At 40.5% G+C, this 21,554-nt stretch overlaps 1 protein-coding gene across 8 annotated transcripts in view; it reads right to left on the minus strand.

Moving 5' to 3' along the window:
• SEMA6A (semaphorin 6A) overlaps positions 1 to 21,554 on the minus strand; it is a 129,230-nt gene that overhangs the window by 36,455 nt on the left and 71,221 nt on the right. For 5 of the 8 annotated variants that reach the window (XM_066988699.1, XM_048052110.2, XM_013199581.3 and 2 more), the window contains exons 10-19: positions 21,174 to 21,391; positions 18,007 to 18,138; positions 15,028 to 15,183; positions 13,002 to 13,178; positions 12,068 to 12,208; positions 11,881 to 11,961; positions 9,843 to 9,901; positions 7,966 to 7,986; positions 7,782 to 7,832; positions 496 to 660 (exon numbers count right to left, since the gene is read on the minus strand). In XM_066988699.1, coding sequence (XP_066844800.1) covers positions 496 to 660; positions 7,782 to 7,832; positions 7,966 to 7,986; positions 9,843 to 9,901; positions 11,881 to 11,961; positions 12,068 to 12,208; positions 13,002 to 13,178; positions 15,028 to 15,183; positions 18,007 to 18,138; positions 21,174 to 21,391 — 1,201 coding nt within the window. The remainder of the gene's footprint in view (positions 1 to 495; positions 661 to 7,781; positions 7,833 to 7,965; positions 7,987 to 9,842; positions 9,902 to 11,880; positions 11,962 to 12,067; positions 12,209 to 13,001; positions 13,179 to 15,027; positions 15,184 to 18,006; positions 18,139 to 21,173; positions 21,392 to 21,554) is intronic. The other 3 variants (XM_066988700.1, XM_066988698.1, XM_066988697.1) reach the window with 2 other exon arrangements.

Here is a 21,554-nt window from a genome sequence, read left to right on the forward strand (position 1 = left end):
GGACCAGCATCTGTGTAACTCCACCAGTTAAAGTAGAGCCAACCTCTGAGCTTCAGTATATCTTCCTGACAGCGAGAGACAGAAATAATGCGAAGTTAGCTGAGACCTGCTGTGCTGCCCCGGGAATTCTGACAAAAAGGCAATATAAAAGTGCACTCTTAAGAAAAATGGAAAGCCACGAATCTGCCTTTGTCAGACAACAGGGAAGATAAAGTTTAAAGAAAGCTAAATCCCCACTGTTTCCCTCCTTCCCATGCACATGCACAATACACACGGCAAAGGCATACATTTCTATTTGTTTTGTGTGGTTTCCTCAGGCAGTGAATTATCTAGGACTGAGTCTGAGATTGGCTGTTTAGTTTCAGGCTTTACGATAAGCTTTTAATTATAGCACAGGAGTTTTATTACATGTTGCTCTGAGCCAGCTGGAAGCAGTTACACTTCAGTCCTCACCCCCTCCCTCCTCACCACAGGAAGTCATTTCCAAGGCCTTACCCTTCTTGTCTTGATGATTATGGGATGAAACTGCCACATATGGGTCTGTATTTTCGGATGAACCAAGCGGATCCTTCCAATCCAGCATGCGTCCCCTAGCATCATAACCCTGTCGAGCCCAAGAGTCGGAAGAGGTGGTGCTTGGAACTAGTGAACTGGAGTGTCCTGTTTACATTATAAATACAGGCAGGGAAGACAAGTCTCATTAGTCACTTACCACGCCACCTCATGCTCAGGAGCACAAACTTTGCTTTCCTCCATGGGTGAACCTCGTAGGCTGAGCATGGCTTTGAAGGCCTTGCAAAGCGTTGCTTGAAGGAAACACAGAATTTGGACTTTCCAGACCATCCAGTGCGATGGTGTTAATGGCTGCATGTGTGTGTGGTTGGCTGCAGCCCAGATTGCAATTGCGTCTTTTTGCCCAGCAGTTTTAAACGCATGTGGAGCAGCATGAGGACTCTTTGTCTTAGTCAAACATCCTTCAGCTGGATTCTGCACATGAACCTGACTGATACCGAAGCATCAGTCCACACTGTCTGGCACTGGCTTAGGTTGAAAAGCAATTTCAAAGGCAATTTAAGCAATAAAATGGAACAACTTCTAGCACCACCAGAACTGGAGGGGAATGCCGGAAGAGCTACAACACGATGATGTTGGTTGCCCTCTGCCTCCTGTCTCTGAGGGAATGAGAAGCTGCCCAGAACCTGTGCACTGGGGAGGGAAAACACACTGGGTTTGTGCCTACTTCCACCATCGCCACCAGTCTTGTCTGAGCAGTGGTCTACAATGGCTCTGAGGTAAGGACTGCTAGCACTGAGCCACACATCATTTCTGCTCAGATTAACAGTGAAGTGAAGGCCTTACTACATGAACCTGGCCAAGAAATTGTAACTGCCATGGTCTTCAAAGCACACTTGGTTGGTAGACCTCTTAGGACAGACATGTGGCATTGCTTGCTTGCTCCAGGCCCCTTCGAACACTTGCAGGCCCGTTTTGAAGGAGGAAAGTTTAGGATGTGATCTGCTTTGCATTTGTCACACAGGATAGACCTCTTGACTGGAAGAGAGGATTACAGCCCTGCTCCCCTGAGTTTCACAGCTGCTCTAGACATTGTCACTGCTATCCTGAACATGACTGAGGAACTCCTTGCTGGTTGAATACACCCTAACAAACAGCACACTCACAGGAAATGACCCGCCAGAAACACTGCACAATTTTAACAGTGGTTTGGCTTTAGCATAAATATATTTGCACATATGTATGTCCTTTGCAGCTCAACCCCAGGAAGTAGGTCAACACCCAAAATGCAGTACGCTTGGAGTCTATGGTCTCTGAATGATGGACCCAACTTGGACTTCTCAGTGGCTCAGCAGCTCCATGACTCCTGGGAAAGGGGGCACTGAAACTCCATCCACACCACATTCTGACCTTAAAATGACTCATATTTCTGAAAGTTCCTTTTCACCACTTGCACCAAAATGACTTATTTTCAGCAGGACTCAAAGTGCTCTGGGCCTTAATGTGGGGTAACTCCACCTCCCTTTACCTACTCTCCAGAGAGAGCCCATCAAAAGAAGGGCTTCTGAAACATGTTCAGATTTAAACTAACAGAATCAGATTATTTGGACAGAATGGCAGATAATGCTTTCATTACAGATAGCACTGGACAGACTAGCTGACACCAGCCCTTCTTTCTCCTGCTTCCCTTTTCAATAGCTACTTAATTTTCCTCCCACAGATGTGAGTCTCCCTTGGGGAGGAGGCCAGTCACCAGGCTACAGACTGCTCTAGCAGGGACTCTCCCCTCTTCTTCCCCAAATGTTGTTTCACTGCTTACAAAAAGAAGACTCACTGGGGCAGAAGTATAGCAACACAAGGAGCCCCATGGTGAAGGCACAGAGCTGGGTGCAAGGAGACTGTGCTTCTTTATTTTGTCTTTAACAGTGTCTGGATATACATAAAGCTTTAGGAAGCAGTATCCTGAAAATGTTGAAAAGGTTAGATAGATTCTTCGTCAGTGCTTTGGCCATTCTGGTCCCTGCTCTCAGAAGCAACATCAATCCCTGCAGTGCATGGAAAGCTGATGAACTTCAGCTTCCCAACTACCCTCTAGCCATCAGAAATCTAAATGTTTTTCGATACACCCATGTGCTTCATTTTATCCATCCCTTTTAGCAGCTTCATCAGATTGAAATATTGATGAAATCAGCAAAAATGCTGCAGCTTCTGTTAAAATGCTGCTATGATTTAAAGAAGTTATGCTAAATATTAATGATCTTGGAGGGGAAGAAAATGCCTGTGCTCCTCTGCATATGTTTGAGGAGCATTTTTGATTTAGTGTGCAGGATTGTATGCAGCAGCACTTTGGACTGTGTTTTGCACAGGACATGGACAGAACTAACTCCTGTAACCAGTGTTCTTTGCAGGGCAATTTGGTCAGATTCAGCATTCTCACCATGGAGCATTCTCACCCTTCAGATTGTACAGGTAATCATTAATAAAATTAATTGAGCACTGAACCTCAGGCTGAGGGCTTATGCTGACCAGGGCACTGTATTATTTTTTTCTCTCTCCTGGTAGGAAGGGTGGTCTCCTCTAGCCACCTTTCTTTAACATGGCAAACTAGAGGCTGTATTTTGTTTAAGACAGAGCTTTTAATGTTGCTCAAATAGGAAAGACAAGTCAAACAATATTCTCTTCTCGAAGGTTCCCATAAGCAACAGCATGGCTGGAAGCACTGGTAACACACAGTTAGATGGATGATGGACTTCGATCCAGACTTGCTGCCTGTTCCACAGCAGTTCTACAGGGCTGCCTGTTTCCAAAAGGACGGGTAGAGGCCCAGTGGCTGAAAACACATGCCCTTTTGAAGCAAGAATATGCTGGAGCATGAAAGCTTTCACTTTTATACCATTTTACGCTTGTCAATTCCTGTGCTCATTCTCAAGAAATAAGAGGAACAATGGGACATAGAACAGGCCAGAAAATGGAAGTTACGAGATTTTCATGTCTTCTTTTCCCTAAGGACTAAACCACAGTGCCAGCATTCATGGGGTTTCAGTCTCCAAGTTAATACCCCATTCAATGGCCACAATAATGTGTACAACATTTGGTCAGCCTACAAATAGTGCTGCACTCAACATAAGAAAGCAATTAGTCAAAGCTTGATAAGGAGGTGGAAGAGAAGGAAATCTTGCAAAGCAGCAATAATATTTTATACCTGCTTTACATATGCATTTATATGTCCATATCTCTGTCCAGACACTTTCACTTTAGATGTGCTTAAAGGGACAATTTTAAGGAAAAGCCAAAAGTATGGCTGAAGAAAAACATTTCTTAATACAGTAATCTAGAAGAAATATATGCCTAAGGGACACATTTTCTAAAAAAATAAAATTAAAAAAATTCCTCAACCATATGCTGCAAATACATGGAGAAGTTCTTGGAAATGGAAAGCTTAGGCTCTGTGAAGATAGTAATGTGTACCAGATGGCAGTTAGGTAGAGAAAGGTTTCACACAATCGCGAGAAATCAGTCTATTTGCTCTGTTACTAATGTGCTAGTCTAGTACACACTGAGAAACAGTCTTCCACATATAATCAACATAAACTTTCTTCCATTTTGTGGAAGCAGGGCAGGAGCAGATTAACCTTAATAACCTACCCCACATGTGTTGGAGTTGTATTCTGCAAACACTTGCTACTGGGCAGTGGCTGCCACACCAAACACCATAAGCATTGTCACTGTGTCTTGTAAGTGGCTGAACAGTCAGTCCCGCTGGGTGAATTTCACCTCCGAGCTGAGTGACACCACAAACGTATGAGCTAGTTGTTTCTCTCATAAACAGAGAAAAGGCTGAAGTGGCAGGCATCCCACTCCTGTCCCTTTCACACACAGCCATTATGAAACCTTTACAATGTGCTGTATCGTTTGCAACACGTAGTGGGCCTTTTTTTCCCCATCACACCATTTTTACCACTCTGACTGTGTAAATAGGCTTTGCTGCAATTTAAAGAGGCTTTAGCATATCTGAGAGGTAGCCAGTACCTCTATGTTAGTATCGACTAGCTTTTCATACACCTAAACATCTAAAAATCAAAGATCTGCCTTTGTTTTAAAACAATCCACCTGAAAAGATGCAGACATAGTGCTTTTCAAACTTCTTTGTTTAAAGCAAACATGAAAAATTCAAAATAGACAGGCTTTTAAAAAATCTGTTTTAGGGTGCTTCCATTATTTGCAAAAACTTTTCTTTTGGAGTGCTGTAATCAAGTAATAGGACCGCAGTAAAAGCACTTAGTGTCTACAGGCATGGATAATGATTCAGAAGGGCTGCACTTCTGTAACTACAGCTTGTTCTGAAGTGCACTTGTAAAATATAAGGAGATTTTTTCAGCTTTAAAACAAAGACAGGGATTCAATACGTATTTGATAGTTGCTCTAATATGCACAAGTCGTTAGGATCTCAGAGGTTAAGATGTCCACACACTATCCTATTAACAGCTATAGCAACCTAATTAGACAATTAGAGGGAAAGGCTAAATCAATACTACAGAGGGAAAAAGGAATATGGCTAGGGGGTAAGATAAGGGCCCAATTCACTAAGAATTGATGTTTCCAAAGGTAATTGAAGCTGCTTACAATTTTGTGGAAGAATCTAATCTCATCTCTTTGTTTAAATATGTCTCCCACATCATTCCTCTCTGACCTTCTGCGCAGAACTTCAACCTGCTATTCTCCCCTTGGGTGTCAAAAGGGATGTACTTGAATAGTCACCTGTGTGGACTTTGAGTTTTGTTATTTGTTTACAACTGATCATGTAAGACTGCCCCAGAAAAGGGAGCCCAATTTCAGGAGGAGGCTGATGCCAATTTCAGGAGGAGGCTGATGTAAGGAATACAAAGATTAAGGGCTCAATTCTCCTTTCATGTACACTGCTACAGAGTAGCAGTAAGTCTACCAAAGAGAGCTGATTTATGGTGGTATAAATCAGCCGAAAGGGGTAATCTAGCTATAAGACTTTTGCATCTGAGCATTTTGCATCCTGAGCATTCACTTGATTGGCAACCTGGTATGTCCCAGTGTTCTGAGGTTTAATCTATTATGAAATACCATTTAGTTACACATTTAATTGTATTCAATAACAGTAAAATAAACTATTTATAAAATTTTGTTTTCTCAAGAAAAAAAAAGAGCAGACATAACATTTAGCAAACATGAGCATGTTTACTGAGATTGGTTTACTGTCTAGTGCTGGAATTTTTTACAGTCCTCATGGGGAAGATCAAGAGAGGTGACTAGCACTTTGCCTTTTGTATTTTGCCCTGGTAGGTGGAAAGAGACTAACTACAGTAATATCATTAAGGTTATTTCAACTGAACCCATAAAGGAAGGGCTGTCTTGCCTAGTGACCATGTATCAGGATCTACATTAGAAATGTCAATGAAATCATCTGTGAAAGAGGGCATGAATGGGAACCGTTTGTGTTGGGTCAGCATTTTTCTCTCACATTTGGCAATAGGATCTTATTTTAAGAGCTGGGTTCATTCATGAAATCTATCACTGTGCTTGACATGCAAGTATAGTAACCTATACTCCCCTGGGACTACAGCTTTTTTCATTTTGACACTCACTTGAACCATTTTTCAGCTTTCTTGGTCAGATTAAAATACCAGCTTTGGCTAAAGTCCCTACTAATATGGTAGCTGATGGGATCCAGAACCACAGCCTACAGCTATAACTGTGCAGCCTCCAAACACACTTAGTAGTAGGAATCCTAAGACATTTCTGGCATGTTAGCAGTAGGCCAGGGCTATTTTCTTTTTCTTTAGATTCAGCAGTATGGGTTTTATTATTACTACTTATCCTTTAATTACTGCTCTATGTTTTGGATATATAGAAATTTTCAACAGAAAGAAACTACAAACTCTATAAGCAGATGAAACCATCAGTCTTCCATACATTACGAAGTCTCAACTTAGATTTTGTATATTCCCTTTACTGGTTTTCATTATCATACTTGCAAACAAATTTCACCTGCACATTTTCCATTTCCTGGTGATAAACAACATGGGAAATTTTATTTAATTTATTTTTAAATGCTGATCAGTATGATTGTGTTATTTATATTCTGCTGTACTATCATGTGTTGCTGTTGGTTCTGTTTGCATCTACATATTTTGCAGGCAGGAAACGAAGGGATCAATCTAATGTGCATCGTCACAACAGCAAACTAACCTACCTCTAGCTGCATTCAGCGAAACATATTATAAATTTGTCTGAGCTCTGATGAACTGTTAGTCTTGCACAGCCGGAATGAAAGCAATTTCACAAGCAAGTTCCCAGCCCTCCAAATTTCCAAATGGAAATTTGCCATTACCTTCACTGGGAACAGTATCACACATCCTCTTAGCTTGTGAGTACTTGTTTTTGTTCAGGACATCTAGGAAGAGAAGCTATTGCAATATAAGTCTAGGTTTGAATTTAAAGTGATTATTTATTCTGCAGTAATTCCTCAAGAAGACACTTATTCTGCACTCCAAGTGACACTGTAATCCACTTTCAAACATAGAACAAAGTGGTGTAAAGTACTGCGAGTGCAGATTAACAGCTGCCTGATGGGAAACTGCTACTCTAGGCTAGCAAAAATGCTCCTTTCAGCTTTGGTCATTTAATTTGCTGTGTGAATCCCCCTTTTTATTTACAGACCAGGTACCATAGGGGTATTATGATACTGCAAGCATGTACAACATAAATGACTCACTCCAGAAGTGAGAGAAACCTTTGGGACCCAGGGTATAACCCCATCTCAACTGACACAGGTAATAGTTAATTTGGTTTATGAGAGATTGTCTATCACCCATGGACAGTTCTGCTCCTTTCCCTAAATTATTGGTGACTAGCTGCTGTAGCAGTCATGACACCAGCCTGGACGACTCACGAGTGGGATGTAAGCTGTTTTGTTTTTCCCAGGGAACAGATAAGATGCATCATTGTTTCCAAGTGTTCCTTTGTCTGAGTGTTCAGATGAAGCATGCTCTTAATCATATCTGCTGGAGTGCCATTAAAATTGGCCATTTTAATTCAATGGAGACAGTTTTGGGGGAGGACTAGGAAAGAGGGATTGCAAATCAAGAAGCATGACTTAATCTTACTTGTGATTAGTGAATCAGGCCCTCAAAACCAAGACAAAACAAATAAGAAAGGGTTAGCAGCTATTTGACTAGAGAAAATACTAGCTAATACAAGGATCCAGGGAGAATTTTTTAAAACACCCATAAACTGACCATACGCAGTGTCGTAAGACATTTCATGATCAGGTGAAGCAGTTGAAATGTCTATGAACAAAATAAATTGGGAAGAAACATTAAATAAAACAAAAAATATGAAAATACATAAAAGTTTAGTAAAAAGTGATTCCTCCAAAATGGATTTTCTGTCAGTAAAAAGTGAAACTAGGAACTTCCTTACCATTCAGGGCTACGAAGGAATCTGAAAGACAAATAACAGGGGAAAAATCATTATTTCTCTCTCTTTTTTTTTTTTTTTTTAATAGTTTGCTGCTAACAACCTTTTATGCTTCAGCTGATATCTATATGTATATGATTATTATCCTAAGGATCCAGGCAAAACTAATATTCAGACATACCTTTAAACAATGTCTGACTTTAAAAGTGTTCATGACTAGCCCTGTGCAAGGGACAAGTGGGAAGGACAATTTTCCCTTTGCCATGGATTTCTTTGCAAGGTCACATCCTATTCCAATGCAAGGCACAAGGAGTGATAAAGCTAGAATCATGAGCTGATGAGGACAAAACTCACATGATCCAAGACCACATAAAGTAAAAAGATCAGTCAGCTTAGCAGGGAGTGAAATCTACCCCTGTGCAGTGTCAAGGTTCAATGCATCACTCCGGGCTGAAGAGGGACTTAGGCAGGGTATTGGCTTTACTGCTCGCTGTACAGGAGCAGAACTCTCTCCATGAGCACAACTTGCTCTTTCTGAATCATCTCCTATGTTTCTTTAACGTGTAACTGATGTCAGGTAGACTCCGCTCCTGTCTAACCTATTTGCCCAAGGAGAGCAGAACTATGTTGAAAAGGGCTGAAAAGGGCAAAGTTGTACCAGCTGGGAACTGACCTGGTTTTGGTGCTAGCCCATTTTACAGGGAGCACAGAAAGGACTGTGTGTACACCTCCTTCAAAAAACTTAAGAGACTGCCTAAATGGCCCTATTTTAGGGCACAGGGAGGTGCAGCTGAAACAAGGGCAAGCAGAGGCTGAAATCCTTGTACTCCCGTAAGCACAGTGATCACAATAATAAATGACTCTTGAACAAGGATGCGCAAGGCATGAGAATGTTCTAGCTTTCTCCATAGATTATGGACTGCACTGTATCCCAGAGCACACTCTCGCCCTCTGTTATTTTGCTCTGTATTCCAAAAGTAATGACTCTCACTTCCTGAGCTCTGTTTTTTTTTTTTGTTTTGTTTTGTTTTGTTTTGGGTGTGTGTCTATAGGCATTAGTGCAAATTGCACCAAAAAGAATGTGATTCTTGATTTCATAAGGTTTGTAAATAATAGTTGGGGCTCACAATTAAACCAACTTTGGCAAGAACATTTGGAACAACAGCTGTCTTGAACAAGCTACACAGCTGCTGGTGTTCCTGACAGCTCAGAAATCAGCATCCAAGGTTTCTTTGCACATAGTGCAAGCTGGGCACTTTTAAGCATCTCAGTACAAAATGTAAATATTTAAAGACTGTGTTTAAGCTTCCAACTCATGCTGTCAGTACCTAAGGTTTACCATTAACATTTCTTAGGCAGGATCAGTAGTGCCTGATCCTTAACATTGCTACATTGTCCAGCCTGTTTGTAAAATCAACTAAGGTTCACAAACACATAAGTTCCCACTTCTTGATTTGGACCCAAAGATGAAGACATGTTTCACTGTCTCCCTGTTATGCATGGGAGTGTAGTCCAAGTCACAATCTATACAAGAAACCAAGCTCCTTCTGCACATCTACATAAACAACCCAACCACCGTGACTGATAAACACAATGAACACTCATCTCATTATTTCATTGCTATAATCAATATCCTCTAGAACCATGGTCTTCCCACTACATAACTGCTATGAAGACCAGTGTTTGTATAAATCACATCAATTGGGCTATTTAAATACATTTAAACATCTGTTCCTCCTCTTCCTGCACCTTTAGCTGCAGTTGCTGTCCCTGTTGTGCCTTACGTTGCTACAAAAGAATGCCCGACAGGTAAGGGCGATTTGAGGCATTCAGAAAGACGCTGTTACACATGGTAAATAGAGGGTAAAAGCTTTGCTTACTTTGGCAGTCACCCAGGCCATCTGTATTGCCATGTTCTATGTCCTGCTCAAATGCCAGCCTAAATAATAGAAAGAAACATAACAGTATGAATAACGATAGTCACAAGCACCACCAGAAAGAAATTATCCCATCTGCAACTGAAATAAAGACACACCATGAAACCAGCCATTTCTTTGGAACTTCCCCATGAAGGCTAAAAAATTCCAAGATAGGCATTCAATTATTTTGTCATTGCTAAGTGATTCTTTGGCTTCTGATGACTCCTTGTGTGTTTTTTTTCTTCTTTGAAAATCTACTGCATACTTCATTGTCAAGGGAGGCAAACATTCATATATTTTTAAACTGTTAAATCAAAAAAAAAATATGACATTCTCATGAGCAGTTACGATCCTACCTTGACTTGTCCATACAGTAGTCAAGGTGCACCAACGTTTTGACATGGGAAGGAAGCTAAACTATTGGCTAGGTACTGTGCTTGGGGGACAAACTTGCATTTTCAAAGTTGTTTAGGTAGTGCACTGAACATGGTTGCAGGGCATAAGGTCCAGATCACGAAGTGAATTACGCTTAATTTAAGGGCCTGTACTGATAAATACCTACAGGCTTTCCTAGCTGACATTCCCAATTCAGACTCCTAACCTGTGCCAGTAATTTTGGATAACTAGTGAAGCTGTTCTTCCAAGTTCCCGATACAGTAAGAGATGAATGACAAGAGCCCTGGAAAACCTCCAATACAAGCGTCTGTCTACATTAGTCAGCATCCTGATGTGGAGGCATAATTACCCATATAGAAACTTAATTCCCAGCACTATGTCCTTAAAACTACTGCTCAACTGTCACCTACTCCAAGAGGGCACCTAACACCTCTGCCTCCTGTTGGTTAATTTAGAAGTCCACCAGACATCCGAACAGTTGATCTGGATCTCCTCCCAAGTGCTTTGCATTGGATAGAGAGCAACCTGCCATGCTCACCTGTGGACTGCACCACTGCAAGCTGCACTGCTTCTGTCTTGATAGATTTATTGATAAATAGTAGAGACACTTTTGAAAGTAAGGTACAAAACTCCCCATAACCTTGTCATGGCAAGTGCAAAAAACCTCAAGCACCTCTAGAAGGCTGAGAAAACCTCATATGCACACAGGTGAACTTCAATGGTATTTTACCAAGTATCCAACAGAAACAGCACCCACTTTTGTAAGAAAGCATGTAAGTATATAGACATAGGTATAGTTTCCACAGTGGACAAGACAATTTGAATTGAAATGGCAAATTAAGAACATGAAGGAACCACAGGGATGGTAAGTCTTCCATTATACACTGAAGACCTGTACAGACTCAGGGTTAAGCTGGGCTGGCTGTAGGGCTACTGGGGTTATGTGATGTTTGTGCTACATTTACACCATTATCTTGAAGTTTAGTTGTACATCAGAGTGGGCAAGTGTGAACTGTGTCAGATGTGTCCAAGAAATGAGAGGTCTGAAGTAGGTCTGCTTCCTGCAAGGCTTAAGTAACCATACTTAAACAAAACCTCACAGACTTTCATTATTATAAAATAATTAAATTCTACTGTTGAGCAAGGGGAGATCCAGCACTTCTCTGAATCTACTTTAAGCTCTTACTGTGCTCTGTGATTCCTCTTAGTAATGCACAGTAAATTAGAAGGACTGGTTTTGTTTTCAGTGGACAAATTGCTTCAGTAATTTAATTTGGATTCTATTGCCTCTTTAATCAGCTGTGATGGCTCCAGTGTGGGCTGGTCCAGACACAGCCATCCAGTTCCCTCTTTTCAACAACACGTGGGCCTTAGTACAGCTCTTTCATTTTATTCTTCCTCTTCTTTCAGCAGTCACCAATCAGCTGACAGTTCACACAAAAAAAAAATTTGTGAGAAATTTCAGAGAATGCAAATAAGATAGGAACAAACACTTCACGCATTTTTCTACCCTGAGAGCCCCACATTTCAAACAGCTCACTCCAAGTCTGTCCGGCGCCACCGCCAGCGCTTCACGGCCCTTCCAGCAAAAGCCATTACTCACTTAGCGCCAAGGACCAGCTGTGTGCATGCCCCACTCTCCTTCACCCAGCCGCAATAGGGGTCTCGGGATGCTATGCAGGCCCTTGAGAAAGAAGAGCAGAAGGAGGCATTCTTGAGTGCTCTCACATTCCCCACGCCTGGAACATGGGCTTCCAACAAGAGGGCAAGTGCCACCACAAAGCACATACTTTTTGCATTTGCCATGGCGCTCACACCGCCCCAGGGGAACCTTGATGACGCAAGTGGAGAAGGCAACGTAAAGGGCACTGCTGGGCTTGTCAAGCTGCATACCCACAATCCGCTTGTCTTCCACGCTGTCGTAACTGCACCTGATTCGAAAACGTGAGATGAAGTTAAAAGTGAGTTCCTCTGGCAACCAGATGAAAACCTAATGATTCCTCAATCTCAAAAACAAACAAAAAAACAAAAAAAAACACGAACAAACAACAACAACAAAAACAAAAACAGACAAAACAAACAAACAAACCAACATAAACAAAACCTGAAAAGGGGAGAACTGAATGAGCCAAGGAGGAAAAAGAATACACAATAGCCATTAAATGCAGTGGTAGAAAGATATATAAGCAAGTATTAAAGCATTAAAAATGCATGGGGCCAGAGAAGTGGAGAGATACTACACACGAAACAAGCTTTCTGAGGGCTCTTCAGTTTTTCTGTTTATCCTTCTGCGGCACTCAAAGTAGCTGAGATTTCTGTGTGCTTATGACCCACTTCAAAGCCCCCTTAGGCATATTTGAGGAAGGCTAAAATGTGGGAAATTTCCCTTGGAGAGTAGCTTGCTGGTTGGTGAGTTATTTGGAGAGGAATCAGTTTTTTATAGGATTACAAAATTAATCTCCCTTTGCAGAATTTTGCTTTTAATTATCCTTCAACTGCTGCATAGGATGATGGGCTATTTTCTAGACATGCTGAAAAAAAAATATTTTATTTCAATGTAGAGACTGACAACCAGACATCCCCCCACTCCCCAAACAATAGAAAATGACTCAGAGAACTTGGCTTCTTCTAGCCCGCTTCCCTTTTCATGGGACAACTTGCTCTCTGGGAAATCAGAAGTGTCAAAAGTCACCAATACACGAGTACAAAGAATCAGATACACACTTTTCAGGATTGTAAATGTTCATCTCCTCCAGGAAAAGGCTGTCATTTAGGAAACCACTGTTTCCTGTCCGTGCCAAGAACTTCAGGATGATTCCCTTCTCTGATCCCAAGAAAACCACAGTGTAGTTCTGATATGGCCCAGCAGTAGAGTCGACAGCAATTTTGGTCAGGCGGTATCTAGAAAAACAATACAGCATTTTGCATCATGTGGATTAGATTGCCATTTATTTTATCTCTTTTTCCACTTCAAATAACTATGTGATAGCCTTTGAGCAACCATATAGCATATTTAAGCACTTCTAACTGAATAACCCTGTAAGTCAACACAGACTGTACCAGTTTGGCTCCCCAAATGGTGGGGAATTTCCATGTGTTTGTGTGCTTATCCAGATGTCAAATAGTTAGCAGACATGTCTTCAACAGCAAACCTCACGCAGAAGGCTGAAGGGCTGTAAAGAGTCTGAGACAATTTAGGAATTAACCTTCAAAACAAAACCGAAGTACTAGCCTGATGATTTCTATAGGCAGGTAAAGAAAATCAGCACAGTGATTTTTCAGTTTTATTTTTTTAATTACAAGTTCATTTACATTAAAAGCAACAATACTGATAACAGATCTACATTCAATTTTTCTCCCTCCCCCCCTTTATTTTTTTTTTTTCAGGAAAAGCTGTGCCTGTGCAATGCTCAGAAGGTAAACCTTATTTTATCTGACTAAAAGTAATCATATAACAACCACTAAGCAAGTTCAGTGTTAAGGCAATATCAAATTGTGGGATCACATCATTTATTAAAGATGAGTACTGGTGATTTGGTACTAGTTATCAGGTACTGGAGATCAAAGGAAAGCACTCTACGGAGCTTGCTGTTCTCATCTTTGGTTGGAGGTATGTAACTGGAATGCAGCAGAGCAATGTTGCTGGGCTTGAAACCACCAGGCCTTTATAAACCCCAGGGTTTTCAACATTTCCTCAGGAAAATAGTTTACTGTTACCTCACGACAACTCTTTGCACCAGCTGTTCATGCAGCATTAAACACAGGGTCTCTGCTTTAACCTCAAGGCACACCAGCCCTGGCACTTTGGCTCCCAAGTGAGGCCCCTGATATAACATAACTGGAAGCTAAAGATGACCCACATAGGAAGCAGCTTGTCCAGGACTAGACTAAGATCAGAGAACTGGTGCCCCTATGAGCCAGGGATCATCATGTGTCATCGTTTTTCGCTCCAAATCGAAAATCAGTGGCCTTTGATCCAGCATAAGTACCTGACAGAACATACACTACTAAAACTAAGCCAAACCCTTCCAGTGCTAAATACTACTCATAATATGGCAAATAATATGGGAAATATGGCAAAAGTTAGTCACTTTATTCCAACCACAGCTGGAGGGCAGAAAAGTAGCATAGTGACCACAGCATGACACAGGAGTGGGAACATATTTTCAAAGGAAGGGTATGGTGTATTTGAGACTTTTTGATTTATGAGTCTTTGTTCGAGTCTCTTCTTTATTATTTTTCTCTTGTTGTCATAGAAAGGATACAGATTATGTGATTGCTTCTGCCTGCACACTTCTGTAAACAGTAAAACATACCAGTACATATCGCAACAGACATCTTCATATACTGTGAACATATCCTGGTAGGCATGCTTGTATTCTGTATACATATCCCTGGGCTATCTGTTGATCCTTGTCCAAAGTTTTCTACAGAGCTGTCCCAAACACTGACCCATAAGCCAAGAGGCAGGTCAACATTCCCTGCACTTCATTTCCCCCAGGATCCGGTTTCAGCCCAGCATGGTTGGAAAGAAGTGAGTTTTTTTTTCTTTTTTTTTTTTTTTTTTCTCCTATCTTGGAAGCTGCTCAGGGAGTTCTACAGCATCTGCTCAGCACTGCCATCTCTCCTAGCTGGAGTCATGCCCAGCACAACAGGGATGTTTACAGAATTTGAGAGCATTGTAAGCAAGATCATTAGCACAACCTGACAGCACGCTACAATGAGGAAGAGTCCATTTGGAGGCACTTACCTGACCATCGTTCTCAGGAACCAGGGTCGATTGACAATAGAAGGTACGGCCTCATCCATCAGTGGATGCGTTTTGATGAAATTCAGAGTATCGTCCGGGAACTCATTAGAGGTTACATATTTTTCTAATGATGTAGAGCCAGCACAGCAACCAGGCCTAAATAAAACAAGAAGGCAAATCCAGAACACTTATTTGATGTCTAAGTGCAAATCTCATTTCTGTAACAACTGTCATGATGTCCTCAGTAAAATCTGAAGTGCATTGCAATGTTTCAAATGAAGGATTGAGAAGTCTCTTGGACTTGTTTAGCCCCTCGGGAAAGCCCCAAGCCTTCTGTCCTCTACTCCAGACCAAAAGAACTTCCATGCTGCCACGTAAAAGAACAAATCCATTTCTTTAGCAGGAGTTTGATGTGCACAGTTTGTAGTTCATCCACTCACATGGAACCTAATTACTTTATCTGTGCGTTTGACTTAATGCTGTTCACTGGCAGAGACACTTTCTGATCTGTAACTTGACTAGCTGACTGCTTTCTTGGAATAAAAGAAATCGATATCATATGGAAGGAAATTGTTCTTATGGGTAAAAGAGTGCTGATTTCAGTACTTTCTGGTAGAAAGAGGACTACTGAAGAAGACAACCCAGCAAGCATCCATGTAAGCATTGGTTTTACCCTTCTTTCAGGGAGAATTTAAGTGTTGTAGCACATAGAGGACTTTCACTGAGAAGTTAAATAATCATTCTTGGACAATTTAAATGCAAATCTACTCACTGTATTCCTAAAATCTCTCGTCCTCCTCTAACGTAATTTACCCTTCTTGCCTCAACAGGTAATCTCTACATTGGAAGCAGCATCATTCTCTGCCTGTTATTAATATTTTGTGGATTACATTCTCCAACAAAAAATTCATTTGATCCCATTTCCTGGACCATTATGATCCTTCAGCCTTCGAGCCACTGTGAGATGAGAAGATAATCCACTCATAATCATTCTGCAGTGTCCAGTCTTCATTTGACCTAAAGTGGGTAGAGCCACTGACATCAGTGAAGTAATTCCAGCTTGAACAAAGTATAATGCTGGTTCTGTCATACCTGCCACTCTGATTTAGATAAATATTCAAAATTTAGGTAACCAAATGTTATGTAGGAAGCTAACACAGGTCCGGAAGGGACTAACTGGGTAAATGAATATAGTCCTGCACAGATGTGTAATAAACATTATGTGCAGAGATTGTGTGATCTGCCTCTCCAGATCCAAAATATTCTGGTGGTTTTGTGACTACATACAGAAATACCAATAAAGGGAGAGAAGGAGAAATCAAGGGCATCACCGATCTCCTAAATCCTTGACAAGGGCACTGATTTATTGGGTGAAATTCTCTAGGGAGCAGCCTATGCTTTCTGGCACTTCAGTACCTAGAGTTTCCGTACGTCTAATCTGAAGGCCTATTTTTTCCTAAATCCTAGTCACCAGATTGGATTAATCCTGTTATAATCTCAAAACTGGCTTAATTGAATAAACATAAAACTGAGTAAACCCTCCTGTTCATCTGAGCAAAAAAGGGAAGCAAGGCCCCTGAAAGGTTCCAGTAAGCCTCTGACAAATGTTAGGATCAATAGGAGCACTAATATTTCTGCACCATATTCTGCACGTTTGAGATATCCAAACAAAAATGACCTTATTTCAAAGGCATCTTTTGCCTCTTATGAATTTCAACATGAGTTGCTAGTAATGATTATTTCCATTAAGCAGATTGATGGCCAAATATTATATGAAACACTGTTTACTGGTTCAGCTCTCATTATCTCCTACTGACTCAGAAGAAGTAACAGTATCCTATCTTCGTTGTGACCGTTAGCATGGTATTGGATCATCTCACAAACTTACAAGGCAACTTTCTCTTCTCCCCTCCCACTGAAAAGAAGTAAGATTTTTCTTTATGCTTTTCCATTGTCCCTGCAAATATTCTTTATATGAATATTGTTTTCAAATAAATGATCTTGGAGCCCTCATGCAGTCTTTCTTCACAAAGGCAGCCCATCACATCAGTGAGTTGCTGAAACACTGCAAAAAGGAGAAGAAAATCCAGGGCCAGTGCAGGTAGATGCCTTTCTAGGGCTCAGACTGAAAACAGACACAGAATTTTTGAGATCTTCCAGGCATTACCAGGTTCTTCTCTTGACTGACAACCTCAGAGTAAACACAGCATTGGGACAGTATACTTGGTAAGTCTCTAAAACATGGTGGGCTAAATCTGGACTTGTGTAGAATCCCAGTAGCCACCACAGAGCTTTAGACTATTTATTTATTTATTTATTTTAAGATATGAAAGATAACACAGATAATATAAAACATATATTAAAGTGGTAGAGCTTGTGCATAAATTAATTTGCTCTATCTACATTTACATCATATTCTTAGAGCAAAATAACACGTGTAAATGGATTAACAACTGACTGTCAACACCATTTTGCACAAAAGGTGTGCTTGTAGGAAATAGAAAGAAAGTGTAATAAGGGAACTACATGCAAATAGAAGGGAAGTGGAAGCAGGAAAAGCAACTCAGGAGAAATGACGTAAAACAAACCTCTATTCTGATGGAACGCTGCCTGCCCTGCCTCCCCATCCTCTATTGCAAGTGAATTGTATGTTAACCCCAGAAGAGCAAATCTCAGAACTAGTACAGACTTTGCTACAAGAAACATCCATTACTGAACCAATTTGCAACAGGTAACTCATAGCTCTATTAAAATGGCAGTTATTCTGACCAAACGGATATGATGCTGGCCTGATTTATTTTACACAAATATGGTTTAAGTGAAAAAAATCCCATTTTCATATCTTAGCTCCAAATGCAACTTAACTCCTTTTTCATTACTACAATATATATCTTCATCTGGATCTGTACTTTAAAAGACTATTCAAATTGTCAAAAACTCTGCACGCAGCAGAACAATATCACTACACATTAAACATACCTGGGTTTGGGCACTCGTTCATCAGGAACCGGTGTCCATGTGGAATCTGGAGACTTTTGTTCTTTGAATCTCCCAGTAAATACATTGGCAATGTCAAGCATGTCATAGGCACAGACTGCAGAGCCAGGGATGCTGCAAAGTGACATTTCCAAGAAATTGTTACTCACTCTGCAGTTATGCATAAAATCTTGAGTGAAAAACATGTTGTATAGAAGTCTTCCTGTCACAGGCTACTCAATCCCGAACTTTGTAACCTCTGAGTATTGACAGGAAAAGCCAACCCCATGGAAAAGACTGAAATGTACCGATCAGCAGACAGCTCCTGCCAGCACAATTTGTTTCAAAGCCTCTATAGAAAGAAGTAATTGCAATAATCTTGAAGAGGAGAAAGAATCTGGGAAACTCTGTGTACCACTGGGAATGCATGAGGAGTAATAGCCAGTCTCATTTAGAGCCCATTATTTGGAAATTTAAGTTCTTGTAAGTCACAACATTTTCTCAGTATGAATTTTCACAGTCCCTGTCATGCCTCAAAAACACACTGCAGACAGTTCAGAAGCTGGAGCTGATCAAACTGGAAGCATGCTGCACTGTGCCACTGGCCTGGCATTTGCACATTATTACTCCATCCTCTTACAGCCTCATCTCTGGCAGGTTTTCCCAATGGAAAGAAGTTAACTATGCTCGGCAATTTGCTTAACTCAATTATTCAATGAGGTGTAAAGAGCTTGTAGAAGCAAATACAATCAGATTTTTAGATGATAAAGTTGTAAATTTCAACTCTTTGATTATTTGCATGCAACTGCATGGTAGCATTGTCTAAACATAATTATAACCTTACCTACATGCTTTCTGAAAAGCCTAGGGTTTTCCCATGGTCAGTCACTTGGAAGCATGAATTATTCATTTATCCACCTTTCATTTTTTTACACATGAACTACTGTATTCATGTCTGACTTTCACTACTTGATTTTATCAGATAAATAGCATGAACCCAGCTGGCTGAGGCTTTCAATCTTGCTTTTAGCCAGTAGGTTATTATACACCAAAGAGAAAACGTAGGAACTATAACACTGTTACAGAGAATAAAACAAAACTCATAAGGGTACATAAATTGATAGAAAAACAATTGCTTGAATATTTAAAGATTTTGAAATGCTTATTATTGAAGGAAACAACAAGCAGGGAGATAGTATTAGTCTTACTTTCATCTCCACAGGGCGGGTTTTTATATGGAAGGAAACTTACTTCAAAGCTTTATATTAACACGATACTGCACAGCAAGAGTTTTAAGGTGAAGCAGCTACATATATTTCAACATAAAGGTTGGTCAGGGGTGTATTTGGCTGCATGCAGGACCACATCCTAAGGCATTGCAAGTCCCACTACAGATAGAAGGTTTTACACATTGCTGGATTAAGCACTAAAGAAAAAACAACCCTAAAATCTTCAGGCTTACTCTATAGAACTAAACGCGCTGAGAACTGTCCTCATCACGAATCTCCACAGTGTCAGAGGGATCACTACAGTGAGAAGACTGCAGAAACTTTTTCCGTTGGGGATGGCAATTATCAGGTCCACAGTGTCATAAAACAATATGGATGGAGCACTGTGGGTCACAGACAGGCAATCTCTTACCCACTGACTACAACCCACCACCAGCTCCCACCCAGGGTGATCTCAGATTGGATTGAGGAATCTGTGCCAGCTCACTCCAGGGGGATGCTCTTGTTCCAGAGATCAAAGAAATTTGTATTTAAAAACAAGTACTTAGATTCTAAAACACAGGGTTTCAAGTAAAGGATTATTCATGACATACCACAGGAAATACTAGCAGAATAGGACATCTCAATGTATAGATAATCTCAAGATACAGCCTATTTGCTTATGCTGATTCTCTGTTTATTTGTTTTTATTTAAACAGTTTACAAAAAAAAAAAGAGCAGATAATATAAAACTGCATTCCCTATTGGTGGCATTATTTTCTTCCACTGCATTTCCTATTGTTTTGATGTCAAAAGCAGTGATTAAACAGAGGGCTGGGCTTACTCTCATTTGAAGTCAGCTCTGTGCATGACCTCACTAAGGTCAGGCTTTGACGAGAGGTGGCAAGTGTACAGCAAAACCAGATGAATTTCAGCTATAAAATTCCCCTTTCAACTCAAGCATTACGCCATGAAACAGCAATATATTTTTAATTAGACTGTTAGTTTTTTTTTTTCTTCACTTTTCCAGGAGAATTCAATAATTAGATACAGTTACTATTCTAATAACTTCTGGAGAAACATTATAATGCGTAATGGCAATAAATTCTTAGCAGATTAATTGATGCTTTTTGGAAACCATGTGAGCAGTGAAATACAGATGTTTGAAGAATGGGTCCTCTTATTGGTACCTGCTTGTGTTATGGCTGTATTTCAGCAAGGTTAGGACTCCTGTGTGTAGATTCTGCAGCACAAAGTCATGTTGATGTGGCCAGGAAAAGGAAGAGATTTTTCTTTTAGCTCGGTTCCTCCTTTCCCCCTTGCTCCCAGAAACTTCTGTTAAGAGCATCACGGCTTGCAGCTCCAGGGGTTAAAAAGCTGAAAGATTGGCTGACTCAATATGAAGGGTTCAAGACACCCCTCTATGAGAATAAATAGGCAAAGTAGGAACTGACAGACTGTAAAGCTTTAGTAGGCTCCACTACTCCCCTCTCTTTGATCTAGAGACTTTCCTTGCAGAGAGCAGGAAGGATGAGGACTTTGGCTCTCCCAGGACAAAATGTTGGTAGAGATGCACGAAATAGAGGAAAGGAGCATGTGAACAGGACAGACCTGGTCCTCTCTCTGCAAGAAAGGAAAACTGTGTTTTCTCTTTGTAATAACCTTCTGCAAGTTACACTACGTAAAACTTCTTGGTGGCTGGTCTGAATTATTCTAATGTAAAGAAAATGTCCAAGGAATGTGTCCAGATAGTAAATGTTTGAAAGCTGCTCTAAATTATCAAATATCAAATGCAGTAAGCAATGGCAGGGTGCCTTAAAACGAAACACAAACTATCAGTAAGTGCATGGTGTATAATAATTACATTGTATGAGCAATCACTTCTTGGACCTTTATGGAGTAAAAACAAACTGCAATGAAAAGCGAAACGTAAAGGAAACAAAAGGTTATTGTGCCTATTACCTATTATATGGAGTGGAGAAGGTTGCTAAAACAACATCTCGGCCATTGAAATGGATAACATCTGTAACTGCCTGCAGTATATTGAAATAGAAGTGCGAATCGCCAGGAACTGAGCAGTTCAAACGAGCCTTGAGAAAGGAAGTCCACTGTTTTTCCAGCACTCTCTGAGATCCTCCCATGTCATTTTTGCAAACCTGAGCCACCCTTGGGAAAACTACCTGGAAAGAGTAGAGCAAAAATAATTTAGAAAATGAAATGTTTGTTTGAACTTGAAGACTCTACAGGAATTTTGCTTTTAAAACATTTGAAACAACACAGCAAGGTGCTTAATTTAATCCCATGTTTCCATAATCTGTGACAAATAAGAAACAGAAAAAAATC

Source organism: Anser cygnoides, chromosome Z, assembly GCF_040182565.1.
Source record: "Anser cygnoides isolate HZ-2024a breed goose chromosome Z, Taihu_goose_T2T_genome, whole genome shotgun sequence".
Classification (NCBI taxonomy): domain Eukaryota; kingdom Metazoa; phylum Chordata; class Aves; order Anseriformes; family Anatidae; genus Anser; species Anser cygnoides.